General features: G+C 40.1%; 2 protein-coding genes across 2 annotated transcripts in view; both read left to right on the forward strand.

Moving 5' to 3' along the window:
* LOC117673941 (uncharacterized) overlaps nt 1-19903 on the forward strand; it is a 145115-nt gene that overhangs the window by 111584 nt on the left and 13628 nt on the right. The window contains exons 19-20 of the mRNA XM_087885175.1: nt 770-966; nt 16772-18026. Of these exons, the coding sequence (XP_087741301.1) occupies nt 770-966; nt 16772-18026 (1452 nt within the window). The remainder of the gene's footprint in view (nt 1-769; nt 967-16771; nt 18027-19903) is intronic.
* Nucleotides 7032-15399, forward strand: LOC148115572 (zinc finger protein 24-like). The gene is made up of 5 exons (XM_087883776.1): nt 7032-7297; nt 7673-8101; nt 8799-8913; nt 9040-9107; nt 15231-15399. Exons 1-5 carry the CDS (start codon nt 7271-7273, stop codon nt 15276-15278), a joined length of 687 nt encoding a protein of 228 aa, XP_087739902.1. The 5' UTR covers nt 7032-7270; the 3' UTR covers nt 15279-15399.

Below are 19903 nucleotides of genomic sequence, written 5' to 3' on the forward strand. Positions count from 1 at the left end.
ATACAGGAGAGAAGGCATATAAATGCATAGAGTGTGGAAAGGGCTTCAGTACAAGCAGTTACCTTACATTCCATCAAAGGATCCACACAGGGGAGAAACCAAATCAATGCATAGAGTGTGGAAAGGGCTTCAGAACAAGCAATGAACTTTCATCCCATCAAAGGATCCATACAGGGGAGAAGCCATATAAATGCATGGAGTGTGGAAAGGGCTTCAGAACAAGCAATGAACTTGCATCCCATCAAAGGATCCATACAGGGGAGAAGCCATATAAATGCCTGGAGTGTGGAAAGGACTTCAGAACAAGCAGTAAATTTAGATCCCATCAAAGGATCCATACAGGGGAGAAACCATATAAATGCATGGAGTGTGGAAAGGACTTTAGAAGCAGCAGTGATCTTACACGCCATGAAAGCATCCACACCGGGGAGAAGCCATATAAATGCATGGAGTGTGGAAAGGGCTTCAGATTAAGCTATGAAATTACACGCCATCAACGGATCCACACAGGGGAGAAGCCATATAAATGCATGGAGTGTGGAAAGGGCTTCAGAGTAAGCCATTATCTTACTTGCCATCAAAGGATCCACACAGGGGAGAAGCCATATAAATGCATGGAGTGTGGAAAGGACTTCAGAATAAGCTATGATCTTACATGCCATCAAAGGATTCACACTGGGGAGAAGCCATATAAATGCATGGAGTGTGGAAAGGACTTCAGAATAAGCAAGGAATTTACAATCCATCAAATGATCCATACAGGGAAGAGGCCATATAAATGCATGGAGTGTGGAAAGAACTTCAAAATAAGCAATGAACTTACATCCCATCAAAGGATCCACACAGGGGATAAGCCATACAAATGCATGGAGTGTGGAAGGGGCTTCAGAAGGAGTAGTTACCTTACATCCCATCAAAGGATCCACACAGGGGAGAAGCCACATAAATGCATGGAATGTGGAAAGGGCTTCAGCAAGCCCCATAGTCTTGTTTCTCATAGCATTATTCATAAGACTGGAGAATCCCCAAACCAAAGATAAATTTGGGTGAGAATGTATGCTAACTATTGGTTTAATGGGTTCTATGTATGGATTTCCAGTTTACAGACTGAACTCTGAAAAGGGGTTTTGAATGTATCTGTATATATAGTATATAGCAGTGTCAAATTGGTGGCTCACGGGCTGGTTGCATCACATGCAGGACACACCCACTCCAGCTCCACGAATGGGGAATGCAATGCGTCACATAATGGTGACGACATGCGGGGAGTTTGAAACCCGTGGTGAATAGTTTCATTTTATTTTATTGTTTAGAAATGAGCTTCCTGTTCCCCAACTGTCATCATTCCCCCAGTTAGTCATAGCTCTCAGAGGGATGCAAAGACGTCTAACAGATGCTGCTTCCCTAAGCCCAAAAGGAAAATATCAAAAAAATAATCAAATTGCACCCATGGTATAGAACTGGGATCCCCAAAAGTAATTAAATTTGCATCCTCAGTGTAGAACTGAGTCTGCCGGTATCTATGCAGAAACATTGAACATTATTCAGTCAAAGGCCTCATGATATGAGGAAATTGTCACATGCAGATCAATGAAGAGTGTATGGGAACAGCTGAAAGGATGAACAATTCCTCTCTCACAAAAGGAGCAGAAGCGCCCCAAGTGCTTGTGCAATTTTCTTTTCAAGCATTATGGCCATATTTTGTTCTTCTGTAGTATGGTGAGGGCTAAGAAGTCCACATTTGGATTAAATAAAATTAATTAAATATCAATGGTCTCAGAATCCTAAATTCTGAGTCATGCATACATCACTCTCAAAGATAAAAATTCCCTACAATCATAAAGTCTGTTCTCTCCTCATTACATTACATGTTGCTCTGTGTGGAGCTTGATGTGCAGCTTATCCCAACTATCCTCCAATAAAACAGATCATGTGACTAGATCTGGAGTATATCTGAGGGCATTTAGGAGTAGAATGGTCGGTATAGAATTCAATATCTTTACATTAAATGTCCATTTTTGATGAAATAATTTCAGCTAATACTGCAGCACAAGGTTGTAGTCTGGGTATAGTATGCTCAGGTTATGGAGCCAGTTTTGTTTTGCCCATAACAAATTCTATGTGACATTGTGCTTTAGTATCTCTTGTTTTTAAGTAGGCAACAGCAGCTACTGCTTTGAGAGAAGCATCAGAAAATATACAGAGTTTTTGGCTTTGTAACTCTGTAAAGCAGGGATATCAAGCTCAATTTATTGAGGGCCGCATCAGCATTATGGCTGCTCTCAAAAGGCCAGTTGCATGTAAGACTTTGCTGACCAACAGCGCCAGGTGTGAATGGCTGAGTAGACATGGCTGGGTGGTTGCAGCCAGATCGTCGGATTGCGTGGGCATGGTTGGCTGGACATGGCCAGCTCGACACTGCTCACTGGGCCTGGCTTACTTGGGACAGCTGGATGGAACAAGTCGTACTGGCTAACTCAACATGGGGACGACTAGAATTCTATACTTGTTCCAGACAATTCCAATTAGACTGGGAAAAGAATATTTTGAAGATTTGAATAAAATAGTGTTAAAATATATTTGGCAGGGTAAAAAGGCGAGGATAACATTGAAATTGCTGCAAGATGCTTGAATAAGAGAAGGTTTTGGTTTGCCTAACTGGGAACTTTATTATCAAGCGACAAATTTGATGTGGATTAAAGAATGGATAATGCTAAGAAATATTAGATTACTGACTTTAGAAGGACATGACTTGTTGTTGGGATGGCATGCTTTTTTATGGTACAAAGGGGAAAAAAAGGGGGGGTACTTTAGAAGACATTATATATGAGAGGCTTTGCTATTAAACTGGGAGAAGATTAAAAAACAACATTATTTAAAAATTCCAGTCTGGTTATAAACGATTGAAGCATTTTCATGTTCAATAACATTTAGAAAGCAACAAATTGTTAGGTATAGTGAATTATTGAATGAAAAGGGTGAACTTAAATCAAAGCAAGAATTAGACAAACAAGGTATAAAGATGAATTGGTTTTCCTATATGCAAATACATTCTAGATATGATAAAGATTGTAAGACAGAAGGTTTTTATAATAATTTGACTAACATAAAATCTTAACAGGTTCTGATGACTATGTAATTAAAAAATTGTATGGTTATTTATTAGAGGTTAAATTGGAAGAAGAACAAGTTAAAGAAACAATGATTGCATGGGGGAAAATTTTGGGCATGGAATTGATTTAGAGAAATGGCAAAAATTGTGGACGCAAAATTATAAAATGACAACGTCAACAGCATTTAAAGAAAATTTGTATAAGATGCTTTACAGGTGGCATTTACCCCCAACGAGAATAGCCAGAATGTTCAAGAATAAATCCGAAAACTGTTGGAAATGTCATCAGATACTGGGCTCATATCATATGTGGTGGACATGTGCAGAAGCTAAAAGATACTGGACTAAAATCCACACATGGTTGGAAAAAATGACAAAAAAACATATAGATTTTAAACCTGAGATTTTTTTATTGGGAATTGTACCTGAAATATATAATAGAGAATTGAAATATTTTATTGTGAATGTATTAACAGCGGCTAGAATTGTGTTTGCTAAAAATTGGAAAAATGAGAAAATACCAACGCAAGATGAAGTTATTAAGAAAATAATGGAATGTGCTGAAATGAGTAAATTGACATTTGAAATTAAAGAACAAGAAGATAAATAATACTGCAAAATCTGGGGTTTATTTTATCAATGGTTAGATAAAAAAACATGGAAATGAAGTACGGCTGAGATTTTTACAATGTAAGAACTGTAGAATAATACAAAATATAACATAAAGATGTATTACTATTGGATTGATTAAAGGTGAATGAAATGAATCTTATAATACAATACAAATTAATTCAATTTTTAGAATTGAATTAATTTGTATTGTTTCTATTTCTATTGAATAGAAATGAGGGAAGAAATAGCCATAGTTAAATAAATGATAATAATATATAGATATATACTAAATTGACAATATGAGATCTTAGATAAACTGTAAGCTATGAATATGGTGAAGACGCACAAAAAACTTGTAACCAACCGACACACTGTTTGTACTTGTAATGGATGATGGATTTATGTTTTTAAGGTTTGTTTAAATTTTTTTTTTAAATGTCAAAAAAAACCCATGGGGACAACTTGGTGCCCCACAAGCTGCTTGCCCCCTTAAACTGCTGTCAGCCAAGCATGTGCGTGCATACATCCATGCACACGCGCACACACACACACACTCACACTGCATTTCAAGTTTGGGGACTTTTATCCACAGAGGATGGAGAGGGGCTTCTCCTCAAGCCCAGGCATGATTGGCAGTTTCCAAATTCAGATGTGGATAAAAGTCTGCAAGCTTGGAATAGTGTGTGGGGGGGTGGATGTGCACAGCACGTCAAAGGAGATCTTCTTCTCCCAATCCCAGACATCTTTGGCATTTCCCTGTCCGGTGCCCTCTCTCGGCAAAGCTGGAGGCGGTGGATGACGCTGCTGCATGTGGAAGCGTGGAGGAGAAAGTTTGCAGGAAGCAGTTTCCTCTGAGTCCAACTTCTGCCTTGACAGATCTCTGGAGAGGAAGTGGGGGTAATGGGGGAGCTATGTTCTGTCCCCACTAAACATTAGTCTGTGTGCAGCTCGACATGCAGCTACACCCACCTATCCCCCAATAAAACGGACCGTGTGCGTAGATCTGAATGCTTTGTTGAAAGAACAGGTTATGGTAAAACTGGGGAAAATAGGAATACATACAACGAGAATTGAAATACAAGAGAGACCATATTCAGTTACTGCTGAACATAACAATGAATAACTACTAGCAATTTTAATCTGGCAGCGATGCTCTGTATGTGGGATGTGGGTTTGTCCTTGGATGACCATGTGCCACGGATTAAGATGGCTGCTTCTCCCTTCTCCAAATGCTAAAGGAAATGGAGTCCGGCTTCCAAATGTGCACTTGGTTTGAGAGCTCAGGCAGATGGGTAAATGGGTAGGATCTGCTTCAAACAATATACTTGGGGAATGTTTGTCCCTCCGGCTACTAAATGGGGCAAGAGAACAACAACAGTATATAAAGTTACATGGTGTGGCATGACAAGCTACATGGGGGAGGCTGGCCAGGCAAAGCAGGAGGCAGAGGGGGACGCTGCCTGTGGAGTTGCAGTGTCCAACTTCTGCCTTGACAGATCTCGGAAGAGCAAGAGGAGCATCACTCCCTGGTCCTGCATGAGGGAGTCTGGCCAGTGATGGGATTCAAATAATTTAACAACCAGTTCTCGGCCCTAATGATTTCTTCCAACAACCAGTTCACCAAACTGCTCAGAAAGTTAACAACCGGTTCTCCCGAAGTGGTGCAAACTGGCTGAATCCCTGAGTCTGGCCCTTCTTGAAAGGGAATTCCTGTTTCCAATATTGTGCGTTAAGGATGCTGGCTTGTTGGGGCAGCCTTCCCTCATGCAGCTCCTCTGCCACCCCGTCCTCCTCTCCAGAGATATTCAGGGGAGACACATCTGGAGGGCACCATGCAAACTCCATATTGGCTGCTTCTACCTCTCCAAGCCCCCTGGGTGGTGGGAAGAAAAAGCCAAAAAAGGGAACCTGTGACAGGCCAGGCCAGGTGGGATCTGGAGGTCTCCAGCGGAGGAAGGTGAGACCAGGGTGAGTGCCAAAGCCTTTTCCTCGCCGTCCCTCTCAGGCCACACCGAGGACCCCTGGATGGTGGTGCAGGCTATCCGGAGCTCCTGCAAGCAGAGGGCAAGAGCCCAGCCCTCAAGCTCCCTGGGCATCGGGTCCCCACAACTCAACTCAGCCCAGCCCTGCTTACCTTGTCCTCGAGGCTGCTGCTACTGTGCTTACTCTCCTTGGCCTGGTTGCTCATGGTGGGTACAGGAGGGCGAGGTTCATGGGTGCTGGTGTCTGCTTTGCCAAAAGGGCTATGGCCACAGCTTCCCCTCCTGGCTCGTGGGCTTCCCGGGCTGGAGGAGAGTGGATGGGTGGCAGGGCTGCTTCTGGACAGGGGCTGCTGCTTCCAGTGCCACCATCGTGCGGCGAGGTGAGGCAGGTGACAGGAGTGTGGAGTCCCGAGGTGCACAAGTATTGTGCAGGTGGGTCGGGGCTAAGCGCAGCTCATTGGAGGTGCGGGCTCACATCCAGCTGACGCTTTCTTTTGGGGGAGCAGGACCTGTGACTGAATCCCCAACTCAGGTAAGAGACGAACATTCATTTACTAGATTTGCATTTTCCCTTTCCCTCAAGAAATCACCTGATCGACGTATTTTAGGTAGTCCTTGACTTATCCCCAGAATTGAGTCCAACACCTTTGTTGGTAAATCTCTCTCACAGGGAAGAGTAGAAAGAAGTTATTTTTTCCTGATGGTAGAGCTGAAATAATGGTCAAAATTCCAACTCAGGAATTTTATTAGATTTGTATTCTCTCTTTTCTTCAGAAAGTCAAGCTGGGGTACATAGTACAGTCACCTTTCATTTTTCCTTCTTGTTTCAGTTGACTTATTTCTTTCTTCCTCAGCAACAGATTTAAATGAGATTCTTGTTAGGGAATGTTTTTTTTTTCCTAATACCACTACTTTAAATAGAATGCTCTTTACTAAAGTAGAACATTGCCAAAAGCTTCCCAGTCAAGGAGCCCCTTCCTGGCCACCATTTCTCCACTCTTTGCATGAGCACCTTTCATGCACAGAAAATCCACCAGGGGGGGCACTTCAGCTTTGGGCCTTACAAGTTGGGACGGCAGTGACGTCATTCAATTTTTGCCTTTCCAGGATACTGGACTCTCTCTCACTTTAACCCTTTGAGCTCTGCAGGAGTTTAAAAAGGCAGAAACAAAAACCAGAGGTGGAGAAGGTAGGTGTGTGTGTGTGTGTGTGTGTGTGTTGCCTAGTCCTCATCCAGGTTCAGTTTTAGGGGGTTTGAGGAGTGGGAGATCCCTTCCTGAGACCCCCTGTTTCCCTCCCTCCTAACCCCCCTTTCCCGTGGTTGTAAGAGGCATGGGGGAAAGCAGAGACCACGCATGCTGCCCTGGGGAATAAATCCAGATCCTCGGAAACGAAAGTGGGGGGGAAACCTGGAGAGTCCTTCGCACCCCATTTCCTGGTGAAGGCTCCTGTGTAGGGGGAGAGCTTGCATGGGAAATCTCAAGACGGAAATAAGAAATATATTTACAAGGAAGAGAGGCAGATTGTTGTCCCCAATTCGGGTCTGAGCCTGGTGCAGAAGCCAATGATGGACGCCAGATACGAAGTGCAGGTTTTCCTATTGCTCTTTATTGGAGTACTCCAAGGAAAAGGGCTCCTGGCAGTGGTGAAATCCAATTTTTTTTAATTACCGGCTCTGTGGGCGTGGCTTGGTGGGCGTGGCAGGGAAAGGATACTACAAAATCCCCATTCCCAACCCACTCCTGGGGCCAGCCAGAGGTGGTATTTGCTGGTTCTCTGAACTACTCAAAATTTCCGCTACCGGTTCTCCAGAACCTCTCAGAACCTGCTGGATTTCACCTCTGGGTCCTGGTCAAAATGCCCAGAACCAGGAACAAAGGATTAAGAAAGCTTTATACATTAAAGAAATGAAAAAGCATTTGGAGGTACACAACTTTCCTTGCACTAATTTAGAATTGTGTTTTAGGACAGAGAAAGAATGGCAAGCCGTCCTTTAGCAAGTGGGGGAACTGGAAAAGGCCCTTCCGGTGCTCAGTCTGGAATCCACGGGGAGATCTGGGCAAGAACTGGGCAGAAGATGCTGGAAGAAGGAACCATCGTTTCACAAGTTCACGCCTGGAACTTCAGGAGCGTCCAATATCGGGAGGATGAAGGTCCCCGAGGACTTTGCAGCCGACTCCACTACTTTTGTAGTCGATGGTTGAGACCAGAAAAGCACACAAAAGCGCAGATGCTGGACCTGGTGGTTTTGGAGCAGTTCCTGGCGCTTCTGCCCCTGCAGATGGAGAGCTGGGTACGAGAGTGTGGAGCAGAGACCAGCTCCCAGGCGGTGGCCCTGGTGGAAGGCTTCCTCCTGAGCCAGGCGGAGGAGAAGAAGGAGCAGGTTGAGTTGCAGGTGAGAGGACTTCCTCTTGGGACTCCAGAAAAAGTTGAATATAATAAACAAGAAGTTCACATTTTTTAATCCTTTTTCATAGTTTTATTAAACTTATCAAGATATAAAATACAAAAAAATGAAAATAGTAGGAAATGGTGGATGGGAAGGGAAGGGAAAGAAGTGTAGGGGAAAGGGGGGAAAGAAAGAAAACCATTGACTTTTTTTAGCGCAGTCATCTAAAATAATAACATTACAGCTTCAATGTTTTATTTTTACGTATTTATTTGAACATGTATTTGAAAATTTTTTATATATCTTTGGTAGTTTATCAGTGCTAACTAGAAGGATACATCATTTTATAAAAGATTTATTTTAAATTATAATTTAATACAAATTTTAAACTCTTCAGCCACATGTCTTCCCCTTGTTCAGGCATTATATTATACACAAACATCTTTGCCTTTGGATCAATGTATTCAAATTTTGATGTCTTCTTACCAGCCTATCCTGAAATTCATACTATGTGGAGATGCTTCACTAATCTTTGTGTAGTTCCCTTATCTATTCTAGAAGAAAGATTTTGCACAGGGATTTCTTTCTTCCTTCCCAGCCTAATTGATCGACACTGAGTGATTTGCAGTGGTGTTCACTGGAAAAGAAACCACTTTGATATGTGGATATGTGATGTCCATTAATTCTTTTCTCCTATTTCAAGTCCTTCGCAATGGAGATCAGAGATCCTGAGAGAAAGAGGCATCCGTCAAATCTCCCTGAAGAACTGTTTTTCAGGGAAATCCCTCTGGGAGATCCAATTCAGGACACCTCAGGAGGTAATATAAGGTCCTTCCACTCCTTTGATCAATCCTAACTTTTTATTTTCTCGGTGTCCTCTCCTCTATAGCATTCCTCCTCCCATTTTACTCATGATGCTTTTTGAAATTCTGTCTCCCTCACAGGGAAGAATAGAAGGAAGTTGACTCTTTGTTTTGGGGGATTGGAAACCAGGATTGAACCTCCAACTCAGGTAAGAGAAGAACATTCATTTACTAGATTTTTATTTTCCATTTCCCTCAGGAAATCAGAGGATGTGGACCAGGGGTGGGTTCTACTTACCTTTACTCCCAGTTCGCAGCAGAGCCACGCGTGCATGCTTGCTTCACTCACACGCGTGTGTGCTCTTCTGCGCTTGTGCAGAAGCGTTTTGATTATGTCGGGGTCAGTGGGCGGGGCCTCCTGCTGGTTTTACTACCGGTTTTATAGAACCGGTGCAAACCGGGGGCAAACCACCACTGATGTGGACAGCATAGGTAGTAGTCGTAAGTGTGAAAAATGGGCATGTCATTTTTTCATTGCTGTGTAACTTTGAACAGTCATTAAAAACTAAAAACTGTTGTTAGTCGAGAAATACATGTAGTGTCTTCTGCCATTTTGCCCTCTGCTTTTGGTTGGAGATTCTTTTTAGGAATATTTTTAAGACTAGTATTTTAAAAACAAAAGTCTTTCGCTAATTGTTTACCTGAAAATAAGGCCCGGTCTCATATTCACTTAGGCCCCGTGTCACCTGAGAATCTCATGGAGAGGTGGTCGAGCCCCTTGTCCTTCGCTGTGCGGCTTCTCTCCAATGTTTCTCCTGTGCTTTAGCATAGCCTTGCCCTCTATCATCCTCTGAAGAGGGAGGCCAAGGTTCAAAGGGGATGGGAGGAGCAGCTGGCAAAGAGGCAGCCCTCAAGCGACTGCTCTCCCTTTCCTCCTTCTCCTTCCTTCTGAAGTGAGGGTTGAAAAGCCCCATCGTGTCCAGACACCATCCCACTGCCTGCCTTTGCTTGCGGAGTGTGCGGCAGAGCTGGAGAACTAGGTTGGACCACGGGGCCAAACATGCATAGGCTTGGCCATGGCTCCATCCTGCCCTGCCCCTTGGCTTCACTCACCTCGTGGAGGCACCAGCAACAACTAGAGGTGTGGGGGTAAGTGGGGAAGGCATGTGATCTGGCCCACAACTACGGGCAAGCAAGGAAAGACAGAGTGGCAGAGGGTTCACATGGCGCATCTGGTAGGCCAGATTGCGTACCTCCCCCACCCCACCTGCGCCTCTGCCAGTGCCGCTGCTATGAGGCAAAGCAAGTGGTGGGGCGGGGGATGGCGCTAAGGCGTAACCCCTGCATTCTCAGCCCCCGCCATTCAGCCTGTTCCTCCACTTCCATTGCACACTCCACACAAGCAAAGACAGATGGTGGGACAGATCACATGCCTCTCCCCACCCCCTGCACAGGCTGCAGTTGTTTCCAGACACCATCTGGCCCTGCCATGCCCACTGCCCCACCCTCCCTGATGATGCAGAATCGTTCAAGTTGATAAAGCCTGCCTAAAATATTTCTTTAGTCACATGCTTTTTGTTCTGTCCATTTTGTCATCTAAACCACGGATTCCTACTAAGCATAGCTACTTCCCTTAGTGTATATGTTTGCTTTGGGAATTTCTTTTTTTTTTATAAAATAATTTTTATTGAGTATTTTACATTTTAAAACCAAACACACAATAGCAAAAGAAATCAAGAGACAAAAACAAAAAGCAAAAACACACGCACACCAGACGTTGAAATACAATACCAACAACAGATATATACAATTTTACAACTTTCTGCATCGACTTTTGTCTTTACTCTTAGCTTTTATCCTCCTGCTCCTTCTCTTTATTTTTAAATGTTCATAATTAACTGTTTTGTTAGCAGGATCATTATTTACATTTATATCCAGTATGTTAATATCTAATTTCACTTTATATTCTTATTTCTTAATTGATTTCTGTTTTCCAATCATGTATAAAACCTATTCCACACTTTATAATAATCCGAGTCTTCTCTTTCTTTGATCTCCATCGTTAATTTATTCATTTCAGCGCATTCGAGGATTTTCTTTATTATTGTTTCTTTTGATGGTGTATTTGTCAACTTCCACATTTGCGCTAGAGTAATTCTGGCTGCCGTTAGAATATGCAATATAATATAATAGAGACTTTTTTCCATTTTTCTATCAATTATTCCTAGGAGGAAGATATCTGTTTTAAAATCTATCTTTCGGAGTGTAATCTCTTCCAACCACCCTTTAATTTTATACCAAAATTTCCTCACCTTAGGGCACATCCACCACATGTGGTAGTATGTCCCTAGTTTGTGACCCCATCCCCCACATTGGGGTGATAAATTGGGGTAAATTTTTGCCAGTCTTGCTGGTGCTAAATGCCACCTGTAAAACATTTTATAGCTGTTTTCTTTGTATGATACTGCCATGGTCAATTTATAATTTTTCTCCCACAATTTTTCCCATTTATCCAATTCTATGTTATGTCCAAAATTCCTAGCCCAACTTATCATCGTTTCCTTTACTGTTTCTTCTTCCAATTTGTATCCTAATAAGTAATTATAGATATTTGTAATCCCGATCCTAATATTAATTTATCTAATTCCAATTGTTTCCTGTTTATGCCAAATTGTTTCTTATCTTTTTTAAATCTAGTTTTGATTTGTAAATATGGCCACCATTCCAAATTTATTCCTTGTCTTTTCAAATCTTGTATTGATTTTAATTCTCCTTTTGTGTCTAATAAATCTGTGTATCTTACCATTTTATCTAGGTTTGTGGTATTCAGATGAATCATTGCTTCCATTGTAGACAACCAAACTGGGACTTTCATATAATGATTCTTTTTAATCTTTTCCCATACTTTCAGTAGTGCATCCCTTACCTTATGATGTTGAAAATAAGTATGTGATTTATTTTTCCCATCCCATAAAAAGACATGCCAACCGAGTTGAAGGTCATAGCCTTCTATTGTTAATATCCGCTTATTTTTAAGTTGTATTCAACCTTTGAGCCATGTTAGGGATGCCGCTTGATAGTAATGTTCCCATTCTAGTAAACTGAAACCTCCTTTTTTCCTACTATCTTGCAATAATTTAAATTCAATGTGTGTTTTTTTTCCCTGACCATATGAATTTCGATGTCAATTTATTCAGTTGTTCAAAAAAATTTTTCCCTAATGTTATTGGTACTGTTTGGAATCTTGGGCAATATGTTCATTTTTATCATTGAAATTCTGCCAATTAATGATATTGGTAATTTAGTCTAGTTATCCAAATCTTTTTGTATTTGTAATAGGAGTGTACCGTAATTGTCCCTCTTTATGGTAGTATACTTTTCTGATAGCCAAATTCCCAAATACTTAATTTTCTTTGTTCTCGAGATTCCCAGTTCCTCCTCTAGTTGTTCACTCTGTCTGCTGTTGAAATTCTTAGTCAATATTTTAGTTTTGTCTTTATTCATTTTAAATCCTGCTACTGTGCCAAATTGGTTTATATCTTGTAGTAAAATAGGTCCAGATTCTAAGGGTTCCTCAATAAATGCCAGATCATCTGCGAATGCTTGGACCTTATATTCTTGTGACTTAATTTTTAATCCCTTTATTTCCTAATTATCTCTAATTTGGGACATTAATGTCTCCACAGACAGAATGAGCAACAGAGGAGACAGTGGGAGCCCTGCCTTACTCCTTTAGTTATTTCAAAACTTTCTGTTTGTTTCCCATTGATTATTATCTTTGCCCTTTGTATAGCGTACTGTATGTGGCTCTAATCGTGTCTATAAATTTTTCTCCAAAATTCATTCTTGTTAATTGGTTTATCATAAAGTCCCAGTTTAAGTTGTCTAAAGCTTTTTGTGCATCCAAGAAAACCACAGCTACCTGTTTTTCGGGGTGAGCTTCGTAATATTCTAATACATTGATGATAATTCTTATATTGTTTTTTATATATCTGTTGAGTTTGAATCCATTTTGGTCCGAATGTATAATTTTGTTCAATATATTTTTAATTCTATCCGCTATTATGGCCATAAATATTTTATAGTCAGCATTTAGCAACGAGACTGGCCGATAATTCTGTATCTTCTGTTGTTCACTATTGTTTTTGGGGATGAGAGTTATTAATGATTCCCTCCGGGATTCTGGTATCTTGGCCTTTTTCAGTACTTCATTAAATGTTTCTAATAGCAGTTGTTCTAATGACTCTTGAAATGTTTTATAAAATTCAGCGGGAATTCCATCTGGGCCTGGAGTCTTATTATTTTTTTGCTTTTGAATTGCTTTTTCTATCTCCAGTTTCGTTATTTCCTCGTTTAATATTTCTTTTGTTATACCTGGTATTCTGGGAAGATTCCTTTTTTGAAGGTATCTCTGAATATTCTCTTCAATTTTTTCTGAACTGCATAGTTTTTGAAAATAGTTTACTGCTATACTTTTCTTTTTTTCTTCCTGTAGATGCACCATTCCATCCTCATCCTCTAATTGTTTTATTAATTTCTTTTCCTTTCCTTTTTTTAATTTGTAAGCCAACCATCTTCCGGGCTTATTGGCATTTTCAAAGTAATTTTGTTTAGTTGCTCTAATTTTTTGTGCTACTTCTTCTTGGGTTATTAATTGTAATTTGTGTTTAATTAACTCTTTTTCCACTTTGATTTCTTTGTTTTGGGGTTCTTTCTGTAATTTAGAGTCTGCTTTTTCTAATTTTCCTTGGAGCTCTGCCAGTTGTTACTTTTTATTTCTGTTTTTCCTTTTTGTGTATGCTATCAATAAACCTCTTATATAAACTTTTGTTGTATCCCATAAGTTTAGTTTCTTCATTGCAATTTTCTTTTAAAAACAGGCCTAATTCTTTTTTTGAGTATTGAATAAAATTCTTCTCTTTCACTATCCTTTGGTTCATGGTCCATCTCCCTCTCTTCCTGATTTCTCCCTTCCAACTAATTTTTAATGGATTGTGGTCTGCCCCGGAGTTGGCTTCAATTTCTATTTCCGCAAGGTCTTTCCCTGTTTCTGGGTCTATCCTTGACCATGATTTTGGGGGGTTAGAGAAGAAGGTATATTGCTTTTTTGGGGGGTTAATTTCTCTCCATGTATCTTTTAAGTTAAATTCCTGGGCCAATTCAAAAAATGCGGGTGGTAATATTTTCCTTTCATGACTTTTCTTTTTTCCAGTTTTGTAGTCTTTTTTAGGGTCTTCCACCGCATTGAAGTCACCTATTATGCATAGGTTATCTACTTCTAATTGTATTACTTTCCTGTGTAACTTTTTATTTATTTATTTATTTATTTATTCATTCATTCAATTTATATGCTGCCCTTCTCCGGAGACTCAGGGCGGCTTACAATGCATTTAAAAAAACGTAATAAAAACATTTAAAAATTAAAACATTAAAACCCATTCACACCATTCATGGCCGGATCTCGTAAGATCGCAACAGCGAGATCAACAGCCCCAGGCCTGCCGGAAAAGCCAGGTCTTCACCACTTTTCGGAAGGCCAATAGGGTGAGGATGGTCCGGACCTCAGGAGGTAACTGGTTCCAGAGAGCTGGGGCAACCACAGAGAAGGCCCTCCCCCATGGGCCCGCCAGCCGGCATTGTTTAGTTGACGGGACCCAGAGGAAACCAACTCTGTAGCATCTTACCGGTCGCTGGGAGCTATGTGGTAGAAGGCAGTTTCGAAGATAACCTGGCCCAGTATAGTATTCTCTCTGATGTATGTTAGGTGCATAAATGACTACAAGTAATATTCTTTTTTGTTTTATTGAGCTTTCAATCATTAATGTCCTTCCCTTATTATCTGCATACATTTGTTTGGGATTTAACCTTTCCTGTATATAAACTGCTATCCCTCTTTTTTTTGTTTCTGCCAATGCTACAAATAGTTTCCCTAGTTTGGGGGCTTCCAAAAAACCACTTTTTCCTTTTGGAATGTGCACTTCTTGTAGGCATACTATTTCCGTGTTCAATTTGTGGAGTCTAGTAATTGTTTGTCTTCGTTTTATTGGTGCATTCAATCCATTTATGTTGATTTGATATTAGATTCACCTCTTCCTTCATTAAATTACTTATTTGTCCTTCCTGCTTCACTTTTTTGTGTTACTCCCCTCTGCTGTCTTGTTCTTACACCCTCTCTGTATTGGTTTCTGGTCTCTAACTGCTCTTCCGATCCTTGATTCGTTTTCTTCTTGACTTTTGGATTCTAATTCCTCTCTACTTCCTCTCCAAAGTTTTGTTCACTGAATTCATGAGCCTTTTCTACCATATCTATTCTTATTTTTTTATCTTCCCAGGATACTAACATGCCCTCTGGTATTAACCATCGGAACATGATTCTATGATTGGTCAATTTAGCAGAGAGGAATTGATAATTCCTCCGTTGCTCACGAATTCTTTTGGGTAATTGTTTTAATATTATGATCTCCTTCCCTTTAAACCTCAGATTGTCTTCCCTTGTCTTTCTATAAATTTCATCACAAATTGATTTCTTTGTGAATCTGACATGAATTTCACGTGGTAGTCTATGTCGTTTTGCATAATTTCTATAAATTCGGTAAGCCAATACTGTTCCCTAATTCCTGTCTGTCTATATGTAGGGGTTCTGCTAGTAATTCCACTATGAGTTTATATAGATCCTTCGGGGATTTCTAAATAAGAGGAAAGATGCTGCAGTGCCTCCTCGGTCTGTTCTGTATCTTTTTCCCCTTTCAGGAGAGTCTTCTGCCCTTTGAGGAGGTGGCTGTTTATTTCTCCGAGGAGGAATGGTCTCAGCTGGATCCTCACCAAAGAGCTCTGCATTGGGAAGTCATGCTGGAGAATTATAACAACGTGGTCTCTCTTGGTAAGGGTTTCCTACTCTTCAGTCAGAGAGTTCAGGAAGACATTTTGTAGTTAGATGCCATTACTTACATCTTATGAAAACATCTCTAAATAGATATCCCCTCTTCAGAGGGAGAAGGAAAAGTTCTGTTTTTCTACTGTCCTAGGAAGGAGATGGGTCTATGGCATTCTGCTTAGATGTATCCTGTCCAATTTTTTTTCGTATTTCTACTGAAACATTTTAATGACAAAGTAATTCCTTAGTTTGAGGTAATGTCAAAGTACATCACACAGATTTCAACTATTTTGGCCCAGATGCTTCTATATCATTCAAGTTTTTTGACTTCATGTCTTTTTCAAGGTTTTATGTCTCATCAGTAGAGATATTATCATTTCTATACCATGCTATTATAAGGATACAAATATGCAGTATATATTAGAATTTGGAACAATACCTGAAGGCAATTAATATGACTTCTGACGGAGTGATCTTTTTCCCTAACCTTTCTCTCACTTTCATTTCTCTTTCCCTTTGAAGGTGAGAATGAGAATGACAATAAAGACGCTGGAGAACCAATCAAAGTGTTTAGACAAGGAGACGTAATGGAGAAACCTGCAATTCAAACAGAATTCCAAAGGCAGGAGAGAAACCTGTCAAATAACTGGAATAAGGAAAGCTCACCTTTGATTGTTGCTCAGATGCAGGACTTTATTGATGAACAAGGAAAACTAAAGAAACAATATATTGGGAAAGGTGTAAGACTTTTCAAAGACACATTAGATGTAAATGGACCCTGTCCATCACAAGCCAAGGAACCAGCCAATATATGGAAAGATGAAGGAAAATATTACAGTTGGATATTCACACTTTCTCAAGAAAATGGGTTTCTTGAGTCACAGAAAAGTTTCCACATTGGAGAGAACTCAAATATATGTAATGAACATGGAAACAAGATTGTTAATAAAAGGACATGCATGAGAGAGAAGCCATATAAATGCATGGAGTGTGGAAAAGGCTTTAGCCAAAATAGTACCCTTATTACCCATCAAAGGATCCACACAGGGGAGAAGCCATATAAATGCATGGAGTGTGGAAAGGGCTTCAGAACAAGCAATGAACTTGCATCCCATCAAAGGATCCATACAGGGGAGAAGCCGTATAAATGCATGGAGTGTGGAAAGGGCTTCAGAAGAAACAGTCATCTTAAATGCCATCAAAGGATCCACACAGGGGAGAAGCCATATAAATGCATGGAATGTGGAAAGGGCTTCAGAATAAGCAGTTACCTTACATCCCATCAAAGGATCCACACAGGGGAGAAGCCTTATAAATGCATGGAGTGTGGAAAGGACTTCAGTACAAGCAGTTACCTTACATGCCATCAAAGGATCCATACAGGGGAGAAGCCTTATAAATGCATGGAGTGTGAAAAGGGCTTCAGAACAAGCAATGAACTTGCATCCCATCAAAGAATCCACACAGGGGAGAAGCCCTATAAATGCATGGTGTGTGGAAAGGGCTTCAGAACAAGCAATGAACTTGCATCCCATCAAAGGATCCACACAGGGGAGAAGCCCTATAAATGCATGGAGTGTGGAAAGGGCTTCAGAACAAGCAATGAACTTGCATCCCATCAAAGGATCCACACAGGGGAGAAGCCATATAAATGCATGGAGTGTGGAAAGGGCTTCAGAACAAGCAATGAACTTGCATCCCATCAAAGGATCCACACAGGGGAGAAGCCATATAAATGCATGGAATGTGGAAAGGGCTTCAGAAGAAACAGTCATCTTAAATGCCATAGACGGATCCACACAGGGGAGAAGCCATATAAATGCATGGTGTGTGGAAAGGGCTTCAGAATAAACAGTTACCTTACATCCCATCAAAGGATCCACACAGGGGAGAGGCCATATCAATGCCTGGAGTGTGGAAAGGACTTCAGTACAAGCAGTTACCTTACATGTCATCAAAGGATCCACACAGGGGAGAAGCCATATAAATGCTTGGAGTGTGGAAAGGACTTCACAAAAAGCAGTGATCTTACATGCCATCGAAGAATCCACACAGGAGAGAAGCCATATAAATGCATGGAGTGTGGAAAGGACTTCAGGACAAGCAGTGATCTTACATGCCATCGAAGGATCCACACCACGGAGAATCCATATAGATGCTTGGAGTGTGGAAAGGGCTTCAGCACACCCAATAGTCTTATTTCCCATAGCATGATTCATAGATTGGAGAATCCCCAAAACAAAGATACATTTGGGTGAGAATATATGTTAATTATTGATTTAATGGGTTCTATGTATGGATTTCCAGTTTACAGACTGAACTCCGAAAAGGGGTTTTGAATGTATCTGTATATACAGTATATAGCAGTGTCAAACTGGCGGCTCACGGGCTGGTTACATCACATGCAGGACACACCCACTCCAGCTCCGCGAATGGGGAATGCAATGTGTCACTTGATGACAACGTCATGTGGGGAGTTTGAAACCTGTGGTGTAAAGGTTCATTTTATTTTTATTTTTTTAGAAATGAGCTTCCTGTTCCCCAACTGTCATCATTCCCCCAGTTAGTCATAGCTCTCAGAGGGATGCGAAGTCGTCTAACAGATTCTGCTTCCCTAAGCCCAAAAGGAAAATATCAAAAAAAAAATCAAATTGCACCCATGGTATATTTTATTTATTTATTTTATTTGATTTATTTGATTTGATTTTTTATACCGCCCTTCTCCAGCAGGACTCAGGGCGGTGGACAGCCAAAGTAAAAACACAACATACAAAAATCAAAACAGTTTAAAAGATATTAAATAATGTCGGCCACAATTTAAAATAACCCAGTTAAAATTAATTTCAAATTAAAACCAAAGGATGGGATCAAGCTAAATGAAATAAGTGAGTTTTAAGGGCCCGACGAAAAGTCCGGAGGTCCGGTATCGTGCGTATCTCTGGGATCCCCAAAAGTACCGTATTTTTTGGAGTATAAGACGCACCGGAGTATAAGACGCACCTACCTTTTTTGGTGGTTGTTTTTTTTAAGTTTTTTTTTTTTTTTTAGACAAACACACATACAAACATACAATGTATTTTCTTTGAACAGAGTATTTGGCCGGTTCACAAATTTAAACAGTGTTTAGTCATTTCAATTAAATTTTCAATTTCTATATTTCCTTTTTGCCATATTTATTCCTCATCTATTTTTTTAAAAAAACCAATATTACCTTTCATTCTCATCTCTAATCTTAATCAAATTCAATTTTCCCTTCTATTCTATATTATACCCCTTCCCATTGTCATCTATTTTTATATCCATCCTCACATTGGTTAATTATGTAATATTACAATTGTTTAATACAAATTCAACATTTGAGTATAAATCAATTAGTTATATAACTATCTTTTTTGTATATTAATCAATATGAACATGAATATTCCAATTATATCCATGCAATCCAATTTCTTACAAATCAATTAATTATATTTACCAATAATAATAAACCAAATAATTTCCTCATATATTCCTCCAAACCACAACTTAACCATTTCTGCTTTCAACACAATATACAATTAATAGTATCTCAATTATTACAATTCCCTAGTTAAATAGATCTTTCCCCTTATGTTACTCATTTTCACATCTTAAACTCTCCCAATAACCCAAAGTTTTGCCCATATAGAAAAATATTCCAATTATTATTCATTTCATTTTTACAATCACGATTTCCCATTTATTTCTTACTACTATTCATATTTCAATTCTAAATATGTATAACATCTTTCTCTTTCATTTCTTTTTCTCCCTTCCCATTTTTATTTTTGCCTTTTTTCTTTTGTATTTTAAAATCTTGAACTCTCCTCTTTTGCCCTAAATTTCCCATTGTTTGCACCTACCTTTTTTAGTGAGAAAAAAGAAAAAATCTTCCTCTGTCTCTGAGCAATTTTGCCTCGTTACAGCAAACAGCCTGCTTTACTTTCAGTTTCATTTTTTCAGCACAGGGGAAAAAAATCTGCTCCAGCACTCTGCAGCAAGCAGCAGAGCCCTGCACAAAACAGCAGAGAGCAAATCAGCTGAGAGTCGGGAGGCCAATCTAATCAACTTGTGCTAATTAACCTATGCTGAAGCTGAAAGGAGCTGTTTTTT

This window comes from Pantherophis guttatus, chromosome 2, assembly GCF_059756535.1.
Source record: "Pantherophis guttatus breed Tessera chromosome 2, ASM5975653v1, whole genome shotgun sequence".
NCBI classification, from domain to species: Eukaryota; Metazoa; Chordata; class Lepidosauria; order Squamata; family Colubridae; genus Pantherophis; species Pantherophis guttatus.

Coding starts and splice junctions, on each gene's coding strand:
- LOC148115572 (XM_087883776.1), top strand. CDS start 7,271: ATGATGGACGCCAGATACGAAGTGCAG. Junction 7,298..7,672: donor ACGCCAGATACGAAGTGCAG/GTTTTCCTATTG, acceptor ATTGTGTTTTAG/GACAGAGAAAGAATGGCAAG. Junction 9,108..15,230: donor GGATTGAACCTCCAACTCAG/GTAAGAGAAGAA, acceptor TTATCTTCCCAG/GATACTAACATGCCCTCTGG.